The 13,763-nt window shown below is 40.9% G+C and overlaps 1 protein-coding gene across 1 annotated transcript in view; it reads right to left on the bottom strand.

Moving 5' to 3' along the window:
- Positions 1-13,763, bottom strand: part of LOC121547314 (1-phosphatidylinositol 4,5-bisphosphate phosphodiesterase epsilon-1-like) — a 129,184-nt gene that overhangs the window by 29,617 nt on the left and 85,804 nt on the right. The window contains 5 exon segments of the mRNA XM_041858510.2: positions 2,550-2,788; positions 9,743-9,769; positions 9,772-9,878; positions 10,378-10,500; positions 10,757-10,871. Coding sequence (XP_041714444.2) covers positions 2,550-2,788; positions 9,743-9,769; positions 9,772-9,878; positions 10,378-10,500; positions 10,757-10,871 — 611 coding nt within the window.

The following is a 13,763-nucleotide window of genomic DNA, read 5'->3' as shown; positions in this document are numbered from 1 at the left end:
CCTTCTTCCATATGTTTGAGGAGTCTACCACATACCTTATGGCAAACACCAAACGTGTTTGCTTATTCTTTTCTTTAAGCAATGGTTTTTTTCTGGCCACTCTTACGTAAAGCCCAGCTCTGTGGAGTGTACGGCTTAAAGAGGTCCTATGGACAGATACTCCAATCTCCGCTTTGGAGTTTTGCAGCTCCTTCAGGGTTATCTTTGATCTCTTTGTTGCCTCTCTGATTAATGCCCTCCTTGCCTGGTCCGTGAGTTTTGGTGGGCGGCCCTCTCTTGGCAGGTTTGTTGTGGTGCCATATTCTTTCCATTTTTTTATAATGGATTTAATGGTGCTCTGTGGGATGTTCAAAGTTTGTCAAAGTTTGATATTTTTTTATAACCCAACCCTGATCTGTACTTCTCCACAACTTTGTCCCTGACCTGTTTGGAGAGCTCCTTGGTCTTCATGGTGCCGCTTGCTTGGTGGTGCCCCTTGCTTAGTGGTGTTGCAGACTCTGGGGCCTTTCAAAACAGGTGTATATATACTGAGATCATGTGACAGATCATGTGACACTTAGATTGCACACAGGTGGACTTTATTTACCTAATTATGTGACTTCTGAAGGTAATTGGTTGCACCAGATCTTATTTAGGGGCTTCATAGCAAAGGGGGTGAATACATATGCACGCACCACTTTTCCGTAATTTATTTTTGTATATTTTTTTGAAACAAGTTATTTTTTTCATTCCACCTCACCAATTTGGACTATTTTGTGTATGTCCATTACATGAAATCCATCCAAATTGTTTAACTTGGGTGAAATGTTTTGGGTAGCCTTCCACAAGCTTCCCACAATAAGTTGGATGAATTTTGGCCCATTCCTCCTGACAGAGCTGATGTAACTGAGTCAGGTTTGCAGGCCTCCTTGTTCGCACATGCTTTTTCAGTTCTGCCCACAGATTTTGTATAGGATTGAGGTCAGGGCTTTGTGATGGCCACTCCAATACCTTGACTTTGTTGTCCTTAAGCCATTTTGCCACACCTTTGGAAGTATGCTTGGGGTCATTGTCCATTTGGAAGACCCATTTGCGACCAAGCTTTAACTTCCTGACTGATGTCTTGAGATGTTGCTTCAATATATCCACATCATTTTCCTTCCTGATGATGCCATCTATTTTGTGAAGTCCACCAGTCCCTCCTGCAGCAAAGCACCCCCACAGCACGATGCTGCCACCCCCGTGCTTCACGGTTGGGATGGTGTTCTTCGGCTTGCAAGCACCCCCTTTTTCCTCCAAACATAACGATGGTCATCATGGGTCAAACAGTTCTATTTTTGTTTCATCAGACCAGAGGACATTTCTCCAAAAAGTACGATCTTTGTCCCCATGTGCAGTTGCAAACCGTAGTCTGGCTTTTTTATGGCGGTTTTGGAGAAGTGGCTTCTTCCTTGCTGAGTGGTCTTTCAGGTTATGTCGATATAGGACTCGTTTTACTGTGGATATAGATACTTTTGTACCTGTTTCCTCCAGCATCTTCACAAGGTCCTTTGCGGTTGTTCTGGGATTGATTTGCACTTTTCGCACCAAAGTATGTTCATCTCTAGGAGACAGAACACGTCTCCTTTCTGAGCAGTCTGATGGCTGCGTGGTCCCATGGTGTTTATACTTGCATATTATTGTTTGTACAGATGAACGTGGTACCTTCAGGCGTTTGGAAATTGCTCCCAAGGATGAACCAGACTTGTGGAGGTCTACAATTTTTTTTCTGAGGTCTTGGCTGATTTCTTTTGATTTTCCCAGATGTCAAGCAAAGAGGCACTGAATTTGAAGGTAGGCCTTGAAATACATCCACAGGTACATCTCGAATTGACTCAAATTATGTCAATTAGCCTATCAGAAGCTTCTAAAGCCATGACATCATTTTATAGAATTTTCCAAGCTGTTTAAAAGGCACAGTCAACTTAGTGTATGTAAACTTCTGACCCACTGGAATTGTGATACAGTGAATTATAAGTGAAATAATCTGTCTGTAAACAATTATTGGAAAAATGACTTGTGTCATGCACAAAGTAGATGTCCTAACCGACTTGCCAAAACTATAGTTTATTAACAAGAAATGTGTGAAGTGGTTGAAAAACAAGTTTTAATGACTCCAACATAAGTGTATGTAAACTTCCGACTTCAACTGTATATCACTAGGTCAGGATATTTAAGCCTCCATGACATTTGTGATTTCCTTAAGTGCATGAGGGTGATAGTTTGTAGTGTGATTTCCTTTACGTTTCACGAAGGTATTTAAAACCGTATTATAATCTCCCACCATAATAATAGTCTTGTATTGCTTGTAGGTTCGATAAATTATTATATATATTTTCAAAGACGCGTGCATCATCATTATTTGGACTGTATAGATTAATGAGCTATATCTGTTTATAACATCACAATGCATCGAGTTACACATCTGCCAAGTTGAAGGGACATTACATTCCGAAATCAAATTATGTCAGATGTTTTCAGACTGTAAGAGACATCTAAGTTTAGCCTGCTGTACCAGTCATGAGACCCACCTGGATGATGCTGAGGATTTCGTCGTAGGTCAGGTGTTCCCGCTGGCAGTTGACCAGGAAATTGTTGAGCTGTGGGATGGCCAGCCCAAGCACCCCTAGAGAGGCGTTCTCCACGCCCGTCCCATTGGTCACGATGCTGGCTGCCGCAATGGCGTCCGAGATCTGCTTCTGGTTTTCAGACATCTGCTGGCGTGTTTGGATGAAGAGGCCCAGGTCCGAACCATTACGGGTCAGCAAGTCTGTGGAGGAGGACAGGAAAATGGCATCTTAAGAAGTAATTCTCTAACTAAGATATTAACGTCCAATACTCCTACACCACAGTTGGGCTTACTAATCTAGATCTGCATGTAACATCTCATATTTAACATTATGCTAGGGCTGACCCCATTTAGTCGACTGGTCGATTGTTTGTTCGATAGGCTGTTGGTCGACCAAGATTTATTTAATCAAGCAGTAGCACATAAACAAATATAATCATGGTGTACAAGACACCTGTCTGATTCGAGTCTGAGTGGACTAATCCTTTGTGGAGGCCGTGGGGATGGCACATTCCATCACTAAGACATGTGCTACTGAAATTGTATATGGTTTATATTAAGTAGGAACAATGGTGCAACACTGATAAAAAATTTTATTATTTTATAACAGTTGCGATTTCTCCCGCGTTGGATAGCGGTCGCTGTCTGCGGTTCTGAAACACATCAGTGCGCTGTTGAATTGGTGCCTTTTCCTAGACCTTGTTGCCATGTGCATAATAGCAAACTTAACCCGCATATTGGTGTTGAGAACAATGCGGTGGAGGCAGCAGCGGAGTTAGGAGATGAGAAAACAGCCTTTGCCTTAATTGTCTAAGAAAAGTAGCCTAACTTAAATGTGTGTCACGATCATTTTAAATTTATCTACCTCCAACATAGAGTCCCGAGCCATATGTCCTGGTTTTATAAATCATCCATATATACACTACATGACCAGAAGTATGTGGACACCTGCTCGTCAAACATCTCATTCCAAAATCATAGGCATTAATATGGAGTTGGTCCCCCATTTGCTGCTATAACAGCCTCCACTCTTCTGGGAAGGCTTTCCACTAGATGTTGGAACATTGCTGCGGGGACTTGCTTCCATTCAGCTACAAGAGCATTAGTGAGGTCGGGCACTGATGTTGGGAGATTAGGCCTGGCTCGCAGTCAGCGTTTCAATTCCTCCCAAAGGTGTTCGATGGGGTTGAGGTCAGGGCTCTGTCCAGGCCAGTTGTTCTTCCACACGGATCTCGACAAACCATTTCTGTATGGACCTCGCTTTGTGCACGGCGGCATTGTCATGCTGAAACAGGAAAGGGCCTTCCCCAAACTGTTGCCACAAAGTTGGAAGCACAGAATCCTCTAGAATGTCATTGTATGCTGTAGCGTCAAGACTTCCCTTCACTGGAACTAAGGGGCCTAGACCGAACCATAAAAAACAGCCCCAGAACATTATTCCTCCTCCACCAAACTTTACAGTTGGCACTATGCATTGGGGAAGGTAGCGTTCTCCTGGCATCCACCAAACCCAGATTCGTCCGTTGGACTACGAGATGGTGAAGCGCAATTCATCACTCCAGAGAACACGTTTCCACTGCTCCAGAGTCCAATGGCGGCAAGCTTTACACCACTCCAGCCGATGCTTGGCATTGCGCATGGTAATCTTAGGCTTGTGTGCAGCTGCTTGGCCATGGAAACCCATTTCATGAAGCTCCCGACGAAGAGTACTTGTGCTGATGTTGCTTCCAGAGGCAATTTGAAACTCGGTAGTGAGTGTTGCAACCAAGGACAGACGATTTTTACGCGCTACGCCCTTCAGCACTCGGTGGTCCCGTTCTTTGAGCTTGTGTGGCCTACCACTTCGCGGCTGGGCCGTTGTTGCTCCTAGACGTTTCCACTTCACAATAACAGCACTTACAGTTGACCGGGGCAGCTCTAGTAGGGCAGAAATTTGACGAACTGACTTGTTGGAAAGGTGGCATCCTATGACCTCTTTGGAGATTGCATTGCTGTGTGCTCGATTTTATACACCTGTCAGCAATGGGTGTGGGTGAAATATCCGAAACCACTCATTTGAATGCGTGTCCTCATACTTTTGTATATATAGTGTATCTACAAAAATAAGACAGATCCTGCTTCTGTTGCCTATTTTAGTGTTTGTTTAATAGCCTCCTGAGTCTGTGAGTGCCAAGCCTCCGTGAGCACCAACCACAACATGTCGGACAAACAATTTCATAAATTCGGCTGTTTTTGCTATGCTGTAATAAAGGCTTGACAATTATTTTTGTTAGAACAGCCTCTGGTATTATTGATAATTTATTTAGTGTAGTTCCAAATTGTCAGAAAATATATATTTTTAATAATAATAATAATAACAACCCTCCTTTTTTCTTGATCTCCTTATTGTTATTATTACTATAAGTAATGTCATTATCATTAGTAGGCTTAGTATAGCAGCCTTATAAACACTTTTGAGCTGTAGGCCTAAGACTGCATCCTGTTTAGTCTTAATACTTACTCAGGCCTATATTTCAATACTTATACAAGCTACAGTACTGTATCAATCCATCATTCATTTGTTCATGTCATCACACAGCATATGAGTCATTCACGATTTGAAATGCATTTTAGTTTTTAAATAAAATAAAGCAACCCTTGAAAAATGTGCGTAAACATTAAATAAAGCGTTCCATTTTGGAAATTGCACTCACGAATTAATGCGACTGGTTTTAGTCTTTGCTGTAATAAAAGATTTACAAAAAAAAAAAAAAACGTTACAGACTCTGGTACGCTTATAATTTATTTAGTGTTGTTTACACGGTTCCAAACGGTCAGAGACATTTTTATAGTATTCTAACAGTGCCTGTTTGGCACACATAATATGCACGCAGCGCTTGCTCCTTACCTTCTTTTTCTTGATCTCCAGTATTTTCCACAACTAATCAAGTTTATTCCACACATCTGACTTCCCCTTTACCTCCTGAGCAACCAGTAAACATTCCCCCATTTCAAGTTTATTTTCCACGTCCTCTGCATCCATTTTGCTGTCACATGTGTTATGGTGTTCGGAGTTTGTTATAAACAATTTATTGATGTGATTATGATATGCTGTAGGTCAGGACCTGCATGCGATACCGTTTGGAACAATGTAAACACTAAATAAATGTGTGGTCCTCTGTAGCTCAATTGGTAGAGCATGGCGCTTGTAACGCCATGGTAGTGGGTTCGATCCCCGGGACCACCCATACGTAAAAATGTCTGCACACATGACTAAGTTGCTTTGGATAAAAGCGTCTGCTAAATGGCATATTATTATTATTATATTATGTGTCACGTAAAGAGAGCAAGGGTTGAGGGAATAGGGAATGTTTTTCCAAAACAAATGAGGGATTTCGGTAACAGAACTTTTCAGTCAGAAATGGCTGTAATTATGTTGCAGCTTCAGCAACACAGACAGCGCAATAAACACTGTTGATGTTATGTGGTGTCTCTCTCTCTCCCTCCTCAGCAGGGAGGAGAGAGAGAACGGATGCTAGTCACACAGTCACTCGCTGTCATTTTTTCTTTAACACAGCGCAGCAAGTCTGAACCCGGCACAATCAAATCTATTGCTGTCGGATTCCCTCTAGGCATTTGTGTCTCTTAATTATTTCATCAAACAGTGTGCTTAAAGCATCAGACAAGCTCACCGCATATAGTTGATTTAATTAAAACATATACGATGTGTCTATAAATGGAAAAATACACTTTAGAAAATTTCGACCAATCGATTGAACAGACGACTCTCGTCGACCACAATTTTTTTGGTCAGGGACAGCCCTACACTATACAGATAGCAGGGTGTTGATATGAATGACTGTAATTCCACTGTTAGAGTCCTTATGAACCAATCAAGGAGCTCCATCGGGCCCCATTCACCATGATTAGACAGAGATTGAGCACTGAAAGACTTTACCTTCAACAAGAAGCCCAATCCAGTTCTCTCATGTATATAAAAATATATACACTAACAATCAAAAGTTTGAACACGCCCTACACATTCAAGGGTTTTTCTTTATTTTTACATTGTAGAATAATAGTGAAGACATCAAAACTATGAAATAACACATATAGAATCATGTAGTAACCAAAAATGTGTTAGATTCTTCAAATAGCCACCCGTTGCCTTGATGACAGCTTTGACAGCTTTGCACACTCTTGGCATTCTCACAACCAGCTTCATGAGGTAGTCATCTGGAATGCATTTCAATTAACAGGTGTGCCTTCTTAAAAGTTAATTTGTGGAATTTATTTGAGCCAATCAGCTGTTTTGTGACAAGGTAGGGAGGGGTATACAGAAGATAGCACTATTTGGTAAAAGACCAAGTCCATATTATGGCAAGAACAGCTCAAATAAGCAAAGAGAAACGACAGTCCATCATTACTTTAAGACATAAAGGTCAGTCAATATGGAACATTTCAAGGAAGCGCAGTCGCAAAAATCATCAAGCGCTATGATAAACTGGCTCTCATGAGGACCACCACAGGAATGGAAGACCCAGAGTTACCTCTGCTGCAGAGGGATAAGTTCATTAGAGATACAGTGCCTTGCAAAAGTATTCATCCCCCTTGGCGTTTTTCCTATTTTGTTGCATTACAACCTTTAATTTAAATTGATTTTTATTTGGATATCATGTAATGGACATACACAAAATAGTCCAAATCAGTTTCAAAAAATTCAAAAAAATAAATTACGGAAAAGTGGTGCGTGCATATGTATTCACCCCATTTGCTATGAAGCCCCTAAATAAGATCTGGTGCAACCAATTACCTTCAGAAGTCACCTAATTAGTTAAATTGCACACAGGTGGACTTTATTTAAGTGTCACATGATCTGTCACATGATGTCAGTATATATACACCTGTTCTGAAAGGCCTCAGAGTCTGCAACACCACTAAGCAAGCGGCACCATGAAGACCAAGGAGCTCTCCAAACAGGTCAGGGACAAAGTTGTGGAGAAGTACAGATCAAAAAAATATCTGAAACTTTGAACATCCCACAGAGCACCATTAAATCTATTATTAAAAAATTGAAAGAATATGGCACCACAACAAACCTGCCAAGAGAGGGCCGCCCACCTAAACTCACGGACCAGGCAAGGAGGGCATTAATCAGAGAGTCAACAAAGAGATCAAAGATAACCCTGAAGGAGCTGCAAAGCTCCACAGCTGAGATTTGAGTATCTGTCCATAGGACCACTTTAAGCCGTACACTCCACAGAGCTGGGCTTTATGGAAGAGTGGCCAGAAAAAAGCCATTGCTTAAAGACAAAAATAAGAAAACACGTTTGGTGTTCACCAAAAGGCATGTGGGAGACTCCTCAAACTTATGGAAGAAGGTACTCTGGTCAGATGAGACTAAAATTGAGCTTTTTGGCCATCAAAGGAAAACGCTATGTCTGGCGCAAACCCAACACCTCTCATCACCCCGAGAACACCATGTTTTTCATCAGCAGGGACTGGGAAACTGGTCAGAATTGAAGGAATGATGGATGGTGCTAAATACAGGGAAATGATTGAAGGAAACCTGTTTCAGTCTTCCAGAGATTTGAGACTGGGACGGAGGTTCACCTTTCAGCAGAACAATGACCCTAAGCATACTGCTAAAGCAACACTATAGTGGGAAACATTTAAATGTCTTGGAATGGCCTAGTCAAAGCCCAGACCTCAATCCAATTGAGAATCTGTGGTATGACTTAAAGATTGCTGCACACCAGCGGAACCCATCCAACTTGAAGGAGCTGGAGCAGTTTTGCCTTGAAGAATGGGCAAAAATCCCAGTGGCTAGATGTGCCAAGCTTATAGAGACATACCCCAAGAGATTTGCAGCTGTAATTGCTGCAAAAGGTGGCTCTACAAAGTATTGACTTTGGGGGGGGGTGAATAGTTATGTATGCTCAAGTTCTGTATTTTTGTCTTATTTGTTGTTTGTTTCACAATAAAACATATTTTGCATCTTCAAAGTGGTAGGCATGTTTTGTAAATCAAATGATACAAACCCCCCAAAAATCAATTTTAATTCCAGGTTGTAAGGCAACAAAATAGGAAAAATGCCAAGGGGGGTGAATACTTTTGCAAGCCACTCTACCAGCCTCAGAAATTGCAGCCCAAATAAATGCTTCACAGAGTTCAAGTCACAGACACATCTCAACATCAACTGTTCAGAGGGGACTGTGTGAACCAGGCCTTCATGGTCGAATTGCTGCAAAGAAACCACTACTAAAGGACAACAATAATAAGAAGAGACCTGCTTGGGCCAAGAAACACAAGCAATGGACATTAGACCGGTGGAAATCTGTCCTTTGGTCTTGAGTCGAAATTGGTGATTTTTGGTTCCAACCGCCTTGTCTTTGTGAGATGCGGTGTGGATGAACGGATGATCTCCGCATGTGTAGTTCCCACTATAAAGCATGAAGAAGGTGGTGTTATGGTGTGGGGGTGCTTTGCTGGTGACCCTGTCAGTGATTTATTTAGAATTCAAGGCACACTTAACCAGCATGGCTACCACAGCATTCTGCAGCGATACGCCATCCCATCTGGTTTTGGGCTTAGTGGGACTATCATTTGTTTTTCAACAGGACAATGACCCTGTGTAAGGGCTATTTTACCAAGAAGGAGAGTGATGGAGTGCTGCATCAGATGATCTGGCCTCCACAATCCCCCGACCTCAACCCAATTGAGATGGTTTGGGAGGAGTCGGACCGCAGAGTGAAGGAAAAGCAGCCAACATATGTGGGAACTTCTTCAAGACTGTTGGAAAAGCATTCCAGGTGAAGCTGGTTGAGAGAATGCCAAGAGTGTACAAAGCTGTCATCAAGGCAAAGGGTGGCTATTTGATTTGTTTAACACTTTTTTGGTTACTACATGATTCCATATGTGTTATTTCATAATTTTGATGTCTTCACTATTAGTCTACAATGTAGAAAATAGTAAAAAATAAAGAAAAACCCTTGAATGAGTAGGTGTGTCCAAACTTTTGACTGGTACTGTATATACGTTCTGAGCTTATATTTTTGCAATTATTATATATATATTTTTACTTTTAAACAATGACCGAACAGTACCAAATACAAACCATACACACAGTCACAGACAAACACATAGGGTTACAGTAAAACAATTTGAGAGACATACCTAGGTCAGGCTGCAGTCCCGTGTCTTGTCGTCGATCCTCAGGTTGGTGTAGAGGGGGGCAGACTCTGGGCCGGAGCTACTACAAGGAACGGCGTAGGTGTCAAACAGCTCCTTCAGGTCTTTACGGCTCCGAATGCTGCACATCAAAACAAGACCAGGGGCTTTTACATTCAACTGACAAGAGGGAAATATTTAGCCACTCTTGGAGGACAATGGAAGTGGACAATGGTATGGGTTTGTAATTATTACATGTTTCGGCGTGTAGTAGCCTTAGTCTTTGTTTTCAGTTGAAAGATATCTCAGAAAAACCCAGTGTGTCTTTGACAAAATAACCTTGGGAAAGTTTGGTTGGATATGTCAAAGCTTCTTCTGAATGTTTGAATGGAATACAATTTCTATATCCTGTACGTATTATGAAAGTAGCAGGCCTATGTGTTGTATAGGGTGGGGAAGATATACACAGCACATAATTGTGCTCTTGTGCATTGAGAATTCTTTCTGCATTCCCAGTAGGAGTGAATAACAGAGGCGTATTGAATTTAATCACTACCTTAGACTCGTATAGTTACTGTTCCTATATAGACTATAGTTACTGTATCCTATAAAGAGAGGAGGTTGGAAGTTGGATGGAGCACCTGAAAGACTTGAAGAGCTCGACGAACTCGATGAAGCTCATGGTGCTGTCAGAGCTCATGAGGTTCTGGAAGCCCTTGAAGTAGCTCTTCCCTAGGCCATGCCAGCTCTTGCTGCTCCACACACTGCACAGGGACAAGAGGAGTGGGATTGGTGACTGTTATAGTTAAAAACACTAGATTTAAAAATGATTTTCTTGTGTGTATTTTATATTGTAGATAAAGATGATTAAATAAGGTGTTTGGTACAAGGTTTACTGTAAGAGTAGGTTTCCATGTAAGTATTTGACACTAGGTTTACGGATGAATTATCAACGATAAAGTGATAGAAAGGTAGTGTTTCCCCTTAGGAACAGGTCTGGGGTCAGGTTTTGTGTCTTACCCTGGCTGGGCCTTGGTGCTGCCTGAGAGGACGGGGGAGGAGGCCAGGAAACCAGAGGCCAGTGAACCAGGGCTCTTACAGCTTGGTGGGGGGAAAGGTCCAGGGAAGCCGTCCTCTATGGAATCAATAAAGTACAGGGTTCCACGCAACGTATAAATGGTCAAACACAGTGAACAAGAGCATTCCAAAGGAAACAAAATCTGACACTATTTAAAATCTCAAATATTCCCATTTCTGCAAGTGTCCCTCCCTATAAAACATCAGCAGGGATGGTACACTCTCCTACGTATTTATTTGGACAGTGAAGCTAAAATGTTTAATTTGGCTCTATACTCCAGCATTTTGGATTTGAGATCAAATGATTTATGTGAGGCAACAGTACAGAATGTCACCTTTTATTTGAGGGTATTTTCATACATACAGTGCCTTCAGAAGGTATTCATACCCCTTGACTTATTCCACATTTTGTTGTGGTACAGCCTGAATTCAAAATTGATTAAATATATGTTTTTCTCACACAATACACCATAATGACGAAGTGAAAACATGTTTTTAGAAATTTTTGCAAATGTATTGAAACAAAAATAACTAATTTACATAAAAACGCACACCCCTAAGTCAATACTTTGTAGAAACACTTTTGGCAGCGATTACAGCAGTGAGTCTTTCCAGGTAAGTCTAAGAGTGTTCCACACTTGGATTGTGCAACATTTGCCCATTATTCTTTTCAAAATTCTTCAAGCTCTGTCAAATTGGTTGTTGATCATTGCTAAACCATTTTCAGGTCTTGCCATAGATTTTCAAGTAGATTTAAGTCAAAACTGTAACTCGGCCATTCAGGAACACTTACTGTCTTCTTGGTAAGAAACTCCAGTGTAGATTTGGCCTTGTGTTTTAGGTTATTGTCCTGTTGACACATCTCCCAGTGTCTGGTGGAAAGCAGACTGAACAAGATTTTCCTCTAGGATTTTGCCTGTGCTTAGCTCCACTCCCCAGTCCTTAACGATTACAAGCATACCCATAACATGATGCAACCACCACTATGCTTGAAAATATGGAGAGTAGCACTCAGTAATGTGTTGTATTGGATTTGCCCCAAAAATAACACTTTGTATTCAGGACATTAAGTGAATTGCTTTGCTTGGCAGTATTACTTTAGTGCCTTGTTGCAAACAGGATGCATGTTTTGGAATATTTTTATTCTGTACAGGCTTCCTTTTCACTCTGTCAATTAGGTTAGTATTGTGGAGAAACTATATTGTTGATCCATCCACAGCTTTCTCCTATCACAGTCATTAAACTCTAACTGTTTTAAAGTCACCATTGGCCTCATAGTGAAATCCCTGAGCGGTTTCCTTCCGCTCCGGCAAATGAGTTAGGAAGGATGCCTGTATCTTTGTAGTGACTGGGTGTATTGATAAACCCAAAGTGTAATTAATAACTTCACCATGCTCAAAGGGATATTCAATGTCTGCTTTTTTTATTTGTACCCATCTACCAATAGGTGCCCTTCTTTGCGAGCCATTGGAAAACCTCCCTTGTCTTTGTGGTTGAATCTGTTTTTGAAATTCACTGTTTGACTGAAGGGACCTTACAGATAATTGGATGTGTGGGGTACAGAGATGAGGTAGTCATTCAAAAATCATGTTAAACACTATTATTGCACACAGAGTGAGTCCATGCAACTTATTATGTGACTTGTTAAGCACATTTTTACTCCTGAACTCATTTAGGCTTGCCATAACAAAGGAGTTGAATACTTATTGACTCAAGACATTTCAGATTTTCATTTTGTATTAATTTGTAAACATTTTGAAAAACATAATTCCATTTTGACATTATGGGGCATTGGGTGTGGGCCATTGAGCAAAAATCTAAAATGTAATCCATTTTAAATTCAGGCTGTAACAACAAAATTAGGGAAAAGTCGAGGGGTGTGAATACTTTCTGAAGGCACTGTGTTTTACCATTTGTAAATTAAAGCACTTTATATATCTAGTCACCCCATTTGAAGGTGACATAAGTATTTGAACAAATTCACTTATAGTGTATTACATTTAGTCAAAAGTTTAGTATTTGGTCCCATATTCCTAGTACACAATGACACATCAAGCTTGTGACTCTACAACCATGTTGGATGCATTTGCAGTTTGTTTTGGTTGTGTTTTCGGATTATGTTGTGCCCAATATAAACGAATGGTAAATAAGGTAGTGTCATTTTGGAGTCAATTCGATTGTAAATAAGAATAGAATATGTTTCTGAACACTTCTACATTCAAGTGGATGCTACCATGATTACAGATAATCATAAATGAATCTTGACTAATGATGAGTGAAAAAAGTTAGAGGCACAAAAATCATACAAAACAATGCCAATGGTGAGAGGTTAGCATGTTTTTTTTGCATCTGTAACTTTCTCACTCGATTATATATGTATATTTTTTTACTATTCAAACCGTTATTACGGAGACCGTGGCCATCTGGCTGGCCAATTACCATCATCCAAAAGTCCATGACTGTCACAGCCCTAGGTAAAACAGATATGTATGAAAATACCCTCAAATGAAAGGTGACATTCTTTACCGTCGCCTCATAAAATGCTGGAGCATAAAGCCAAATTAAACATTTTAGCGTCACTGTCCAAATAAATACATAGGGGAGTGTATGTGAGGACAGTTGCATGTCTCTGAAGAATTGAGAGATGTGGTGTAATAAACCTAATCTAAATCTAGTGATGAATAATGTGGCGATTGAGCAAGTTGAGGAGACTAAACTGCTTGATGTAACCCTAGATTGTAAGGTCCGTCCTTGATAAAGCACTGCTCTGCTTTCTTTACATCACAATCGACCAAACAAATCCTACAGGCCCTAGTTTTATCACCCCTAGGACTACTGCCCAGTTATATGGTCAAGTGCTGCAATGAACAACATGGGCAAATTACAGTTGGTGCCCAAATCAGAGCAGCGCGGGTGGGGGTTCTGCTAAGCTGATATATGGAATTACCAA

The sequence above is a fragment of the Coregonus clupeaformis genome, chromosome 31, assembly GCF_020615455.1.
Source record: "Coregonus clupeaformis isolate EN_2021a chromosome 31, ASM2061545v1, whole genome shotgun sequence".
NCBI classification, from domain to species: Eukaryota; Metazoa; Chordata; class Actinopteri; order Salmoniformes; family Salmonidae; genus Coregonus; species Coregonus clupeaformis.
The sequence above is the reverse complement of the archived record's forward strand: the minus strand, read 5'-3'. Positions and strand labels throughout refer to the sequence as shown.